Source organism: Garra rufa, chromosome 17, assembly GCF_049309525.1.
Source record: "Garra rufa chromosome 17, GarRuf1.0, whole genome shotgun sequence".
In the NCBI taxonomy this organism is placed as follows: domain Eukaryota; kingdom Metazoa; phylum Chordata; class Actinopteri; order Cypriniformes; family Cyprinidae; genus Garra; species Garra rufa.
In genome coordinates, this window is record NC_133377.1 from 38842958 (window position 1) to 38859307 (window position 16350).

At 34.4% G+C, this 16350-nt stretch overlaps 1 protein-coding gene across 4 annotated transcripts in view; it reads right to left on the reverse strand.

Moving 5' to 3' along the window:
• The window catches only part of znf384a (zinc finger protein 384 a), a 32627-nt gene extending 17227 nt beyond the window's left edge, over positions 1–15400 (reverse strand). For 2 of the 4 annotated variants that reach the window (XM_073821560.1, XM_073821557.1), the window contains exons 1-6: positions 14205–15400; positions 7447–7514; positions 6820–7111; positions 5478–5600; positions 4612–4650; positions 1159–1325 (exon numbers count right to left, since the gene is read on the reverse strand). In XM_073821560.1, the coding sequence (XP_073677661.1) occupies positions 1159–1325; positions 4612–4650; positions 5478–5600; positions 6820–7111; positions 7447–7509 (684 nt within the window). In that variant the 5' untranslated portion in view covers positions 7510–7514; positions 14205–15400. The remainder of the gene's footprint in view (positions 1–1158; positions 1326–4611; positions 4651–5477; positions 5601–6819; positions 7112–7446; positions 7515–14204) is intronic. The other 2 variants (XM_073821559.1, XM_073821558.1) reach the window with 2 other exon arrangements.
• Between the last annotated feature and the right edge of the window lie 950 nt (positions 15401–16350).

The window sequence follows — 16350 nt, forward strand, 5'->3', positions numbered from 1 at the left end:
ATTTTGACCCATACAATGTATTTTTGGCTATTGCTACAAATATACCCCAGCGACTCAAGACTGGTTTTGTGGTCCAGGGTCACATATCACCTAATGCCGAGTTTAAAAACATGAATTAAAACTTTCCATCATGTATGTTTTTTCACAAAACAAGAATGAATATTTTAAAATTACTTATTTGTATCAGTTCTAATGCGCTTATCAAAATAACAAGTAGACAAATGCCAAATACTCCATTTAATGTCAATGAACTTTACAAGAAAATAAGGTTTTTTAATGAAAACATTCCAAGATTTTTCTCCATATAGTGGACTTCAATGTTGGCCAACAGGTTGAAAGTCCAAATTGCAGCTTCAAAGGGATCTACACGATCCCAGCCTAGAAATAAGGGTCTTATCTAGTGAAACAATCTGTCATTTTCTAAAAAAATATAAAATGTATATACTTATTAACCACAAATGCTCGTCTTGCACTAGCTCTGCGATGTGAATCTGCGTTTTCATGCACTGCATAATCCTCCAACTTTAAAATAGTCTCACATCGTTGTTGTAAGGGTGTTTGACTTCCTTTGCACATTAGCTTTGTAAACACTGAGTTGGTATTTACACCTACGTCCCATGTAACCACTGCAAGACAAGCTTTTGTGGTTAAAAAGTATATAAATTGGTATGTTTCTTAGAAAATAGCCAATCGTTTCGCTAGATCATAAGATCATTATTCTTCAGCTGGGATTGTGTAGAGTTCTTTGTAGCTGCATTGAAACTGCTATTTGGACCTTTAACCCATTGAACACCATTGAAGACCACTATTTGGAGAAAAATCCTGGAACGTTTTCCTCAAAAACCTTAATTTCTTTTCGACTAAAGAAAAAAAAAAGACATGCACATCTTGGACAAAATGGGGGTTAGTAAATTATTAGGAAATTTTCATTCTGGAAATGAACTTACAATGCAAGTTTTTTTCATCTTACAAATGGTTGCCACAAAAAACAAAATTCATCATATTTTGTGAGAAAGTCTGACATGCTTGAGCAAAACAGGCACCCATTTTGAAATCAGCAGCCCATAATGTGTAAAAATAACGTGAGTGAATATGATGCAGGACAGTGTAATATAAACAATAACTTATTGACATGAATGTATAATAATGACATCTCACCTGTCCCCCAGCAGCTAGGTGTGCAAGAATCAGCGCATCACTTCCTGTGGCGAGCGCATGTGCTGAAACAGGACCTCCCCTCTGCATCATGGACTTCTTCTTCCTGCCCCGCTTTGAGGGAAGTGGCATGACTACGGCGGGTGGAATACTGCCGTCCTCTTTCTTGTCTGTTTGTGCCAGTGGGGCAAAAAACAGAGCAATATAATACTGATTATAAAACATAACCTGCATTATTTCTTCCTGAGTTTGAAACATTAGTGCTCCCTTCAAAGAAATGTCTGAAATTTAAAAGTCTGATATGAAATCCTTCATACTGACATTGATCAACTCAATTATTCAGTCAAATGAATTTGAATAAAACATTCATAAATGTTCCCTAAACATTGATGAGACAATTTTTAAAGGTGCACTAGGTAATATTGACAGCTACTGGTTGAAATGGGTACTGCAATTTAACAGAATTGTTTCTCCCAAGTCCTGACAATGGAATTGTATGTTGTTGAGTTGATTTATCTGTGTTTCAATATTTCTCTCATCATAGAGCTGATTAGATGGATGCTGAGGCTTTTTAGGTCGGGTGGGATCTCTGACCCAGTTTGTTTGCTGGCTTCCATGGCTGCAATACGCTGTGTTTTCCACCAACTGGCAACCGGAGGTGTCGAAATGCTATTGGGTAAATATCTACAAATATATTATGGCATTTTTATGCTTTATTTCAGTCAAATAGATGACATACATCTGATTCAAGGGTCTACCTTGGTAAAACTTTGAGAAAAGCATTCCAGGATTTTTCTCCATATAGTGGACTTGAATGGGAATCAACAAGTTGACGGTCCAAATTGCAGTTTCAAAGCAGCTTCAAAGTGCTCTACACGATCCCAGCCAAGGAAAAAGGTTCTTACCTAGTGAAACAATCAGTCATTTTCTAGAAAAAAAAAAAATATATACTTTTTAACCACAAATGCTCGTCCTGCACATTGGAAAAAAATTGTGCAGTTAGTTCTCTTTGTCTGTGTACTTTGTTTAAAAAATGTAAGGTAGAGTGAAAAACTTCAAAATCGACTGAAATCGTTGTTTTACCTAGGGCTGGGCGGTATACCTTTTCATACCGAATACCGGTGTTTTTTTTTTTAATGATATTCATTTTTCGTATACCCCAATACCGGTGAGTGTGTGCGTACAAAGCGCTGGGAACACGTATGTTGACGCAAACAGAAACCGCAGCTTGCACGTGCTTGTCTGAAGCAACACATCTGAGGTGTGGACGTATTTCAGTATATCTGAGAAAGACCCAGGGTTAGCGATTTGCAAAACTTGTAATGCCGAAATTTCAAGAGGGGGTGTGTCTACAGTGATGAGAGCAGAGATCGGCGCATTGTGCGCAGACAGATGTAGCTTTCAGTGAGAGAAAAACAATCGCTTTACGTTGGTGTTACGTCGCAATATTTTAAAGATATGTCTTTTCTATATACTGTATTTTTATTAATATTTAATGGATATCACACAAGCAACGTGGAAACTGATCAATATGGTAAAGTGAAAGTAAAAACTGACTTTCAGCATCTGATGTGCATTCTTTCAGACAATGAGAGACGATTATACTTCATATGCTGATATTAATTTAGTCCCTTAATATTTTTCTTGTGCCCCGAACATGGTGGAAAAAATAAATAAAAAGAAACGTATTTTGTGTAAGGTTTGTTTTTGAAAGTCTTAAATAAAGCTCTTAATTTTCATTGATGACTGCAGTGTTATTAGGGGGTTATGAAAGTCATAATTATGATTTCAGGTGGTCTAAAATGTGGGGACTGAAAGACAAGAATTGCGATGAAACTTCAAAAGGCTATCCATTGAATAAATATGAGCGCTGCACGTTTCAAAATCATTTGTTGCGCTACTTTGTATACTACCATTCTGACAGCGCCTCCTGCTGGAAGAGAAACGCGTAGACTTGTAAATGTGAACTTGTGAAGAATGCACAATAAAGTGTTGTGTATTTTGACTGCAAATCATGAATTCTGATTTCTTCACCTCATTACAATTATGAGTGCCACTGTCACTTCTTTGTGAACAACAGCATTTTGTGAGACCGATCAAACCTGGGTTAATACTAGTCCGGTCAATGTAAGCCAATATACTGCAGTAATTATTCTCTAATTTATTAGGAAATGTGGTTAACACCTAGTCATGCATGAAAAAATAATAATACCGTCATATACCGTGATACCGTATAATTTTGAAAAATACCGTGATATAAATTTTTGGTCATACCGCCCAGCTCTAGTTTTACCTTTTTTGTGTAAAGGGCGTTTGATTTTTGTGCACGTTCACTTTGTAAACACTGTGTCGGTACTTCTGCCTATGTCATGAGTGCGTGTGGTTAAAAAGAATATAAATTAGTATTTTTCTTACAAAATGACGATCATTTCGCTAGATCGCTAGACCTTTAACCCCTTGATCCCCACTGAAGTCCACTATATGGAGAAAAATCCTGGAATGTTTGCTCGCTTCCATGGCTGCAATATGCTGTTTTTTCTACCAACTGGCAACCCGAAGTGTCAAAATACTATTGGGTAAACTGGAAGCGTGCATGTTTCCTCAATATCTGCAAACATATTATGGCATTTTTATGCTTTATTTCAGTCAAGTAAATTACATACAGCTCATTCAAGGGTCTTCCTTGGTAAACCATTAATTAAGGGTTTTTGAGAAAAACATTCCAGGATTTTTCTCCATAGAGTAGACTTGAATGGGGATCAACGGATTGAAGGTCCAAAATGCAGTTTCAAAGGGCTCTACACAATCCCAGTCAAGGAATAATGGCCTTATCTAGTGAAACGATCAGTCATTTTCTAAATAAAAAAAGATATACTTTTTAACCACAAATGCTCATCCTGCACATTGGAAAATATTTGCACAGTTAGTTCTTTGTCTGTGTACTTCGTTTGAAAAAGGTATGGTAGAGTGAAAAACTCTTGAACACTTGATTCCCACTAAAGTCCACTATATGGAGAAAAATCCTGGAATGTTTGCTGGCTTCCATGGCTGCAATATGCAAAACCCAGTGTGTCAAGATACTATTGGGGAAACTGGCATGTTTTCTAAATATATGGCATATTATGGCATTTTTATGTCTTAGTACAGTTAAATTCCATACAGATCATTGAAGGTTCTACCATGGCAAACCATTGTGGTTTCCCAAACAATAATCTAATATGTCTGACCCAATTTTAAAGCCAAATGACTGTATTACATGAAATAATGCCATTCGTATTTGGATTTTTAAAAGTAACCTAAATCTATTCAAAGCAAGCAGCAAGCTGACAGGATTGTGTTATTGCCATTTAAAATCAACCGCCACCAAATTGAATTAAGAGATATTTAAAGTGCTTTAGTGATGTGAGTGTGATTGGCTGCAGGTTTCTGGTGATGTACATGTGCTATTATACTTACAGTGGCTGTGGAGATAGAGGGAAGGGGGCCGGACAGCCTCTGACAGAAAAGAGCAAAACATACTCAACATATAGAGCTCGCTGTCCCTCTCTCTATGCATCCATCATCCATCCCTTCTCACTACCTCCCAGTCACTCTCACTTTCACTTCCTACAGCTTCTTTGGCTCTCAGACTGGCTGAGTAAGCAAGCATATGTGTGTGTGTCTGTCTGCTCCTTCAGACAGTATAAGTGGCATGAAAAACAATTATGAGAATAATCAATATTCTGCAATGTGTGGTGTATTATCTGTTGTTATATAAGAAGGAAATGTGCAATCAAACACATGCTTTTAATATTATGACTAAGAACATTATAAATCAAATGGAACTAAGACCTGATAACACAAGTGTTACTATTTACTGTGCAAAAATGGAGCATAATAAGTCCATTAGTAATTGTGTGGAAGAAAATGGTGGATTTGTTACAAAGCATGGTTGTTTTTTATTCAGTAAGGATGCATTAAATTGATCAGACATTTATGATGTTACAAAATATTTCAATTTCAAATAAAAAAAGCATTAACATTGATAAAAAATAATGTTTCTTGAGCAGCAAATCAGCATATCAGAATGATTTCTGAAGGATTATGTGACACTGAAGACTGGAGTAATGATGCTGAAAATTCAACTTTGATCACAGGAATAAATTACATTTTAAAATATAAATATAAAGTTCTGTACATAACATTCCAAATAATATCTAATATCTAATATTCTTCTTTTAGTTTTACCATCATTTTAACCCCAAGTATGGAAGGTATAAACTGCAGCATGTTTAAAATGTGGACATGCTGGAAGAGTCAGAAAGGTGAGTAAAACTGTTTACCTGTGTTTGTTGGGTGTAAAGCAGACACAATCATGGTTGTTGTGGGTGGTCCAGAAACAAAAGACTGAGAGGAGGCAGGAGGAGTGACCAGTGTCCCTTGAGGAGTCGTGATCACTAACCCTGCTGAAAGACAGAGGAGGAACACATTGGTTTGACCAATTCTGATAACCTTATTACACTAACATTTGATAATATAATTGATAATAGTGTTAATAATTCTCGAACAGCAAATCAGCATATCAGAATGATTTCTGAAGGATCATGTGACACTGAAGACTGGAGTAATGATGCTGAAAATCTGGCTTTGATCACAGGAATAAATTACATTTGAAAATATTTTCAAATAGAAAGCATTTATTTTAAACAGTAAAATTATTTCAAAATATTACTGCTTTTGCTGTATTTCGGATCAAATAAATGCAGGCTAGATGAGCAGAAGTACTTTAAAAATCTGGAGGTGTATATACACTGCCCTTCAAAAGTTTGGGATCAGTAAAACTTGTAATGTTTTTGAAAGAAGTCTCTTATGCTAATCAAGGCTGCATTTATAAAAAAAAAACAGAAAAAAAACATATTGCACAATATTTTAACAATATAAAATAAAGGTCTTATAAAGTATAATTCTATTATACTTTAAAATATAATTTATTCCTGTGATGCAAAGCTGAATTTTCATCAGCTGCTACTTAGTCTTAAGTGTCACATGATCCTTCAGAAATCATTCTAATATACTTATTTATTATTAGAATTATCAATGATGGAAACAGTTGTGCTGCCAAATATTTTTTGGAACCTTTTTTAGGACTCTTTGATAAATAACAGCATTTATTAAAAATATAAATCTTTTCTAACAATGTAAAGCTATCTCTTTTTATTATTAATTTTACAATTTAACAATTTGATTATTTATCCTTGGGTGAATAAAAGTATTAATTTCTTTCAAAAAAAGAAAGAAAAAAATATATACTGACCTCAAACTTTTGAACAGTAGTTTACATTTTTAAAAAACATTTCTATTTCAAATAAATGCTATTCTTTTTCAACTTTTCTTGATCAAAGAATCTATTAAAGAAGTCACAGGTTGATAGAAAATTGCTAAATTCAACATTGATAATAAATCAGTATATTAGAATGATTACAGAAGGATCATGTGACACTGAAGTAGTAATGATGCTGACAATTTAGCTTTGCATCACAGGAATAAATTACATTTGAAAATATATTCACATAGAAAACAGTTATTTTAAATTGCAAAATTATTTCACAATTTTAAATTTTTTCTGTATTTTTGGTCAAATAAATGCAGTCTTGATGAGCAGCAGTGTATATGTGGAATACCCACCTGCCGTCATGATGCCAGTAGACGGGACGGGCACCACCGTGATGTTCTGAGACGTGTGAGGCGGGTGCAGGTGCGCTCCTACACCAGCTATTTGCGTCCCCGCCGTCCCGCTCCCTCCTCCTCCACCCTCCTGCTTCGGCACCCTCCCGACGCCTCCAGAGTCCATGGCCACCGAGCCCGGCACCGTCAGCACGGCCGTAGGGTAGTGCCCCGCAGATGAATGAGGAAAAGCAGCGCCCTTGTCCGGCCCCAGCTGCTCTTTCATCTTATTCAGAAACATGGCGTTCTCAATCTAAACTCGCAGGGGGAATGAATGAAAAAAAAACAAGGGAAAGAAGGGAAGGAGGAAAGAGAAAAGGAGGATGGATTGAGAGATAAACGCAGATGAAGGATGAAGGGGAAGAAAGAGAGAGCAGCGAGTGAACGGTTACTTTTTTTCCGGATGCTGGTGCAGAGCTTCCAGTGTGTAAGTTTCACATGGATCAGTGCGAGGCTGGTGTTAGCCATCCCGGACTGGTATGCTTGTTTTGATTTTTTGATTTACTAGATTGTGCTCTAGAAGCATGGTGTGTCCGTTAAAGACACAACGATGTACTGTACAAGAGAGTCCAATAATAAGGTGTCTACCTGTCCTTGCACTGTTGGAACGGGAGACCAAAAGTATGATGAGTTGAAATGGGAATCTTCCATTATTTCTGCAATTAAAAAGCAACATAACTTGTAAAAAACCCACTCTGCCTTTGGCAACACTTGTGAAATGACACCTCGCCCGTATGTTTCTCCAGTGGCCTGAGGGTTTATTCACTTGCTTGGACTGTACTCTATTTATTTTGGCACCCGAGTACCTTGCATAGTATATTATCTTTGAAACACCAGCCAAATATCATGCACCTTCATCCTTTTGACAGTTAGGGCTTCATTTGTTTTTAGGCGAAGGACTTGGGAGCATCTTTCAGGTGGATGTTTTGCAAAGAGGCGTGTGTTGGGTTAGGAATCACAAAGCATGCACGAAAGAAAATATAAAATGCATGCATGCCAACTCAGCCCGCACAATACAGGAAAAACACCAGCCTAAGATTTTTTGCTGGTCTCTCAGTCTAGCCATCTGGTACTCAGCTGGTTTAACTTGTCGGCCAACTAGACCAACTAAAACCTTTTAAAGTCAAGATGAAATGCTACAAGTGACAGATATTTTTTAGTTTTGTTTTGTTTTGTAATGCACATTGAAATCAGTGTTATTTTGGCCACATTGCTACACTGTTGTAGTCTTTGTTAGGGATGCACCAACATTTCGGGCCACTGAAAATTATCAGCCAAAAATAGCATTTTTGGTTTTCGATCGAAAGAGGAAAATGTCTGAAGATATGAGATGAAAATATGTGCGGTGTGACGCTCTGCTCTATGAATGTGCGTTTCGCAAGGGTTGCCAGGGTTGCCAGGTCTGCGTAACAAAAATAGTCACTGTTGAAAACCAAAATAGTCAAACCAAAAATGATTCAGACACCAGATATAATTTTTTTTTTTGTTTGTTTGTTTGTTTTTTACTAGTGGGTGCAGGACACTATAGTTCATTTACGTAAGTGAGGATAGCAAAATAAAGTAAACTGTGACATATAAAAATTCTTCATAGAGTGGACCACCAGTGAAATTCATTCAAAAATGTGATTTGACAATTTGACCTGACCATGTTTTTTTACATGCCTTTCTATCAAAGTTATCTGACATTATCAAGATGAATTTGTTCTGACACAATTTAACTCTTGATTTCTTGTGGTATTTTATTGCTATTTTCTAAACTATAGCAAATAAACTGCGATAATGTAAAAAAGGTTAAAGATATCTACATAAATTTAGGTTTGACTGTAATTCATTTGTGATTATCAAGATTAACTTGTTCTGACACAGTTGAACTCTGAGTTCTTGTCATATGTGACCCTGGACCAAAAAACCAGTCATATGGGTCAGTTTTTTTAAATTGAGATTTATACATCATATGAAAGCTGAATAAATAATCTTTCCATTGATGTAATGTTTGTTATTGTATTTGCACAACTATTTGAAAATCTGGAATCTGAGGGTGCAAAAATGGCTTTAAAGCTGTTCAAATTAAGTTCTTAGTCCAAATTAAGTTCTTAGTTCCTAGTTCTAAAATTAAATTTTGATATATTTACAGTAGGAAATTCACAAAATATCCTCATGGAACATGATCTTTACTTAATATCTTAAGGATTTTGGGCAAGGTTTTTAAAGTTTGAAATATTTTTACTATTTAAAATAACTCATTTGTATTAGAATATATTTTAAAATGTAATTTATTCCTATCGTTTTAAGGCTGAGTTTTCAACATCATTACATTCGGATAACATAATCTTTCAGAAATCATTGTAATATTCTGATTTGCTGCTTAAAAACATTTTAATTATTATTATTACGCTGAAAACAGCTGAGTAGATTTTTTCAGGTTTCTTTGATGAATAGAAAGTTTAGAAGAAATAGAAATCTTTTGTCTTAATCACAAATTTTGATCAATTTGAAGCATTCTTGCTAAACAATAGAATTAATTTCTATAATTTCTTTCCTAAAGCTTTTGAATGGTATAGCGTATAATGTCACAAAAGCTATTTATTTCAGATATAATTTGATCTTCGGATATTTCTATTTATCAAAGAATCATGAATAAAATGTACTCAACTGTTTTAAATATTGATAATAATAATAATAACTTATTTTGAATGATAAATGAGCATATTAGAACGATAGACTGGAGTAATGCTTTGCTCCCAGGAATAAATTACACTGCAAAATATATTCAAAAACAAAACAAATACTAAAAACATTTTAAAATTTTACTATTTTTGCTGTACTTTGGATCAGTTAAATGCAGGCTTGATGAGCAGAAGAGGCTCTAATATATACTAATATATATTATATACTAATATATACTAAAACTAATATATATAATTAAATTAATATATAATATTCATATATTGTCTGTCCAATTTTATAGTGTTACTTTCAATAAAAGTGTGACTTTTTATTTAGTATCATTAAAATTACTTTTTAATATTTAATGAAATAATAAATAACTATTAAAAAGCATTTTTGGTATCCACCGTTTTTATTTTTATTTTTATTATGTATTTTGCCTCAAAGTATCTTACTTGATTAAATGTGGTCACAGTGGGTGCATAAAAAAGTTCTCAACAAATATTTCAGTAAGAAACTTGTTTTTGATTTAACTTAATGTTCATATTATTCTGGTAGATGTGCAAAGCATTGAATGTTATATGAAAGGCATGTATTGATTCTGTCTGGTTTTACTGATGATGGGAATGATTAACTGCCCTATTTTGCACTTTGTCTCATTAAGTATAAATTGTGTACACTGTAATGATGAGAATATGAAAACAATGAGATGCCTTGTCAACTCTTCCTTTCTCATTTGACCTCTGCATTTTACATATTATCAACAACAGGTAAATAAAAAAAATGTGCTTTGTCAAATATCTGTATCTCTTTTAAATAGTTAAGTGGAAGCTTAACTGACCTTAAAAATGGTCATACATATTTTGTTAATGCATAAATTCTCTTCGTGATATATGAACTATATGGGCCTAATGTTTATTGGGTCACAAGGATTTATCGACTTTAAAATGTGGGTCCCCAGAAAAAAAGTTAGGGAAACACTGCGCTATACGGAAATAACGAGAAGAATAACAACGTGCAGTAATTGTTTGCACTACAACCCAGAGTGCTCACAATTAAGATAACACACTAAAATAGTATGGTAAGACACACCAATTTGCAATATCAAGCACCAAAAATAGCTGTTTTGTACAGCTAAAAATAGCTGAACATAGATGAGACCGGAAACCAGAACCATAAAATTTACAAATGGCCATATCCACTCTTACAGGACGAAAAAGGTGGATAATACAGCTGTGATTGTTGTGTATATGCATTTATTCCTCCTCTAAGCAGCATTAAACTGCGCAGACACCTAAATGCTACTTCAGAAGTTCTTCTGTGCCACTTTTGATGTTTAAATTTCCCATTAGGTTAAGTTAACAATAATAACCTTGATCAAAATGTAACAGATTACCAAAAAAGACTAAACGTAGGACGGGATTTAGTTCTCTGCATGGGTTGTTAAAGGAGTAGTTCACTTCCAGAACAAAAATTTTTAGATAATTCGATAAGAAATTATGTTTTTTGAGGAAAACCTTTCAGGATTTCTCTCCATATAGTGAACTTCAATGGCGCCCGCAAGTTTGATCTTCTAAAATGCAGCTTCAAAGGGCTCTAAGCCAGAGAAAAAGGATCTAATCTTGCGAAACGTTTCGTCATTTTCTGAAGAAAAAAAAAATACAATTTATATACTTTTAACCTTAAATGCTCATCTTGTCTAGCTCTGCGTCAACTCTGTGTATTCTGGTTCAAGACAGTTATGGTATGTCAAAAAACATATTTTCTTTTCCAACTTCAAAATCGTCCTACATTGCTGTTTTACCTTTTTTTCAAAGGGCGTTTGATCATCTTTGCACGTTCACTTTGTAAACACTGGGTCAGTACTTCTGCATGTAGGACGATTTTGAAGTTGGAGGAGAAAATGAGATGGGAGTTTTTAGACATAACTGTCATAAACAGGAATACACAGAGCTAGACAAGATGTTTGTGGTTAAAAAGTATATAAATTGTAACCGAAGCTGAACAAAATTACACACTGGGCTGAAGGCTGATTACCGAGCACGGTTTTCCAGTATTTTGCCAATTTTTTTCACCATTGCATAAATTAAATAACCAAAATGTGCTTTTTACAGCTTTGTCTTGCTTTAAAAAAAAAAAATCAATTACCAAACAACTATTTAAAAATGTTTATTTAGCACTGAACATTTTTAACATTCTAATAGACATTATCATTATTTTTGTCTTACTTTTTTATTTTATTTTACAGAACAACAGTAAAATTACAATACTAACATTTATGAATGTTGACTTTTATTTTGGTGGAAACCTACAAGAAGACCTCAATACTACTTTTTGTTGACAGCAGCAGATTTATGAATGATTCTCACTACGCTATTTCAGTGCAGATTTCCCTCACGCTTTTAACTTTGAACCCTGGCTAACAAGCTTGTGCAGTGCTGTCAGAATAAATACAATTTGTGCGTCTATTAGACAACATAACATTCTGTAGTTTATTTACTAATGGTTTAAGCCCATTTTGCGATTTCAGTCATTATGTAACCAGCAACAACCACCCCTTTCTCTTCTCATGGAAGACATGTGATGCGATACTAAACAGTCTCTCGCTGTCTGTGCTTGTACTGTTTGCGCCTTTCTCAGAGAGTTTTAAATGCTTCCACACTGTTGACATGTTTGCTGCATTAGTGCATGCCTCTATTTGATCGCGTCACATCATTGTTCGGTATAATTTTTTAGGACGAATACCGAATACCGATTTTCAGCCGAATAATTTCGGTTGCCGAACAATAGGTGCATCCCTACTTTGAAGCTGCATTTAAACTGCATTTTGGAAATTCAAATCTTGATTTAGGTTTTCCTCAAAAAAAAAAAAAATTCTTATCAACTGAAGAAAGATAGACATGAACATCTTAGATGACAAAGGGGTGAGTAAATTATCTGTAAATTTTTGTTCTGCGACAAAAATGCAAACTAATCAAAAGTGAACTTCTCCTTTAAAGGAACACTCCACTTTTTTTGGAATAGGTTCATGCTCCAACTCCCCCCGAGTTAATAAATTGAGCTTTACCGTTTTGAAATCCATTCAGCCGTTCTCCTGTTCTGGCGATATCACTTTTAGCATAGCTTAGCATAGGTCATTGAATCCTATTAGACTAATAGCATCACATTCAAAAATGACCAACGCCTGCTGCGTCCATTTTACGGCAGCAAACTTCCTTGACTATTACGCCAGAATGGAAGTATAGTTCCTAATCTTATCAGCCTAGAAAAATGCAGCTTTACATTTTCCACCGGTCTTAGTACAAGATATAACTACAGAAGAGTCAAGTTTTAAATAGGACAAATATCGAAACTCGTTGGTCATTTTTGAATGCGATGCTATTGGTCTAATAGGATTCAATGATTTATGCTAAGCTATGCTAAAAGTGATATCGCCAGAACAGGAGAACGGCTGAATGGATTTCAAAACGGTAAAACTCAACTTATTAACTCGGGGGGGAGTTGGAGAATGAGCCTATTTCCAAAAAAAAGTGGAGTGTTCCTTTAATTGGATTTTGAGATGTGGGCGTTGCACTCAAAATAGGAGACATGATTGCAAGCTTGCAGGGGCGGGGTTTCAAGACTGATTGGACTATGTATGTCACCAGAGAAAAGTCACCTGAGAGGACATTTTGATAATACATTACAAATACACACACACATATTAACTGTTCACAATAGAGCTGTTATATGCATTTAAAAACAGATAGGGTAAATTTTAATGTTCATGCCAACTTTAAACCAGCCAACAGACCATCCTGACCACCCTGAGAAACCAGCAGACCAGGTTAAACTGTTTTAGGAGTTGAAAGAAAAAGGTTTTAAAAAGGTAAAGTAAAAACATAACACTTTGATTTTTTGTTTGTTTGTTTCTTTGGATATTTCATTTTCTTTACAAACACACACACACACAATTCTGTTGCAACTGCACCGCACATTAACTGCGCGAAAGATGCAGAAGTTGCATAGAGATTCGCTGGCGCTATAAATAGGCATCAAAACAAAAGCATCGCCTCTCGATCCTGCGCCAAATCAGTCTGCGACCGCCGATCATAGGCAAAGCAAATGTGCAGACCCCTTAGTCAACTTCTGTGCACACCTACCACCGTCTTTACTTTCGTATGCACGCCTAAATAAAATCAATGGAAGCGAAAACGCCGCGTTTTATTTCTTTTTTAAGGGTTGCATGCGTGTTTTGCTGCAATGACAGCTCATTTAGCATGTTTCTGTCTAATGGGACGATGTTAAAAGCATATGCATCAGGAAAGGCACAAAACCATCCATTAATGATATCAGGGCTTCCTCAACCAGCCTCCATTAAAATGTCAGCTTTTGTTATGCACGCAAAGAAAGAAGCACTATCTAAAAGCTATGCAACATGTAAACTTCCGCTTGCAAACAATAATGCCCCTATGCCTCCATCCCTCTCTCGGTTAGTCTCGCTGAGAAAATAAAAAAGAAAAAAAAACTCGAGCATAAAAAAAAAAACGAAGAGAGGAAAAAAAACGTCGACGCCAATGCGAGAGAGACGCAGCTTCATGCAGACTTCCGGCTGGCGAGACAGGGGGAGAAGCGCCCGCGTGAGTTGCTCAAATTTGGAGAAAGAATTCACAATTGACTTATAACTCTGTGTTAATTACCGGTGCTGGCGATTCCCTTTCAACCCCCAGGGCTCCTCCGGGCCGGGACAGTTCGGAAACTTCGTCCAAATCCGCCCGAACCCCTTGGATTCACCGATTTTTTTCCCTCAATTTTTTTCTATTTTTTTCTCTCGCGAAGGGCTGTCCGACTCCGCTCGACTACACTTCCTGTAAATGAGGTCAAAATCATAGCAAGCCTACCGACAAAACCACTTCCGCCATGTGAGGTCATGTTTTTCTCGACAAAAAATAATTTTCTTTTCAGTTATGTATTTGCGCGCTTGTCATTTGTCTTTTTATAAATAAGAAATGTGAAAAACTAGTATGAGTATGGATATTTATATGAAAAATGAGTATCTTAATACTGTAATTTAGTTAGAAGTTAATAGTTTTGTCTCTTCTGCTTACCAAGCGTGCATTTATTTGATCCGAAGTACAGCAAAAACAGTAACATTTTGAATTATTTTTGCTATTTAAAATAACAGTTTTTTTTTATTGGAATATATTTAAAAATTTAATCTATTTCTGTGATTTCAAAGCTGACGTTTTTAGCATCATTAGTCCAACTTACTAACTTCTAAAATTCTGATTTGATGCTCAAAAAAAAAAATATTATTATTTTGTTGAAAACGGGTGAGTAGAATTTTTTCAGGTTTCTTTGATGAATAGAAAGTTTAGAAGAACAGCATTTATCTGAAATAGAAATCTTATGTAACATTATAAATGTCTTTATCATCACTTTTTATCAATTTAAAGCATTTTTGCTAAATAAAAGTGTTATAAAAGTGTTGAATGGTATAGTGTATAAAGTTACAAGCACTTTTTTTATTTTAGATAAATGCTGATCTTTGGATCTTTCTGGTCATCAAAGTGTTTCAACTGTTGATATACTTATTGATAATAATAATTAAAAAAATGTTTTCTAAACAGCAAATAAATTAGAATGATTTCTGAAGGACACTGAAGACTGGAGTAATGATGCTGAAAATTTAGCTGTTTTTTAAATAGTAAAAATATTTCACAATCACTGATCTATATCTATTATAGATCAATGTTCACAATATTACTGCGTTTGCTGTATTTTGGATCAAATGAATGCAGGTTTATTGAGAATTCTTAAAAAAAAAAATCTTACTGTTCAAAAACTTTTGACTGGTAGTGTATAATATATATTTTAGTCATTCCTTTTAAAAATGTTTCCTGTACATTTAATTGCTCTGCTGTCTTAAAAAAAAACCTTAATAAAGATCATTATGGAAAATAAAATGTGTCTATGCTGTTCTGTTATATATATAATATTATTGCCTCTTAACACAAACCTTCTCTATTCATTTTCTATTCTATCTACTTGCTTTTTTTATTTATTATATAAATGACCCTCTAACATATCATTCTCTATTCTTTTTTAATTCTTCTGGCTTGTTTTATTTTGTCTAGTGTTCCCTATTCTTTTTCTATTCTATCTACTTGTTTTCTTTTTATTTATTATTAAAAAACTTTTTACAGTTATGTTACAGAACTTACATATTATTGCTATTTGTTGGCTTTGGATAAAAGACTCTGCTAAATGACTAAATGTAAATATATCTATTTGCTATATTTATAAGTCTATAAAGCTGTCAGAACATTTAGAAAAACATTTTTGACCATGAAATATCTGGAGAAATGATAAATAAATAAATGTAATAACAGGAATATAAATAAAGAATAAATGCCTTGATAAAAACAAGTACAGTTAATTTGTAAAAAAAAAAAAAAATAATAAAAAAATCAGTCCTTAATTTATTTTTATTACCTTTTTCCTTTATGTATTACTTCCTGTATTTATTTTTACATTTATTTGTATTGTTTTTAACCTTCATTTACTTATTCTGTCGTTTATTCATTCATTAATTTAATTAATGTATTTATTTGTTTATTTCTAAATGAATTTATTCATGCGTTTATTTATTTCAATATTTATTTATTCCCACATGTATTTATTTCCATATTTATTTATGTCCTGCTGACTGGACTGAGTGGGTTGGTGCCAAAGGACCTCTTTTTCTCCGCCCATTGGGGGCGGGGGTTGTTGGATGCTTTGTATTGATTGGTTCCGATCCGACCAATGAAATGTCAGCGGGTAAAGCGGCTACGCGCAGGATTT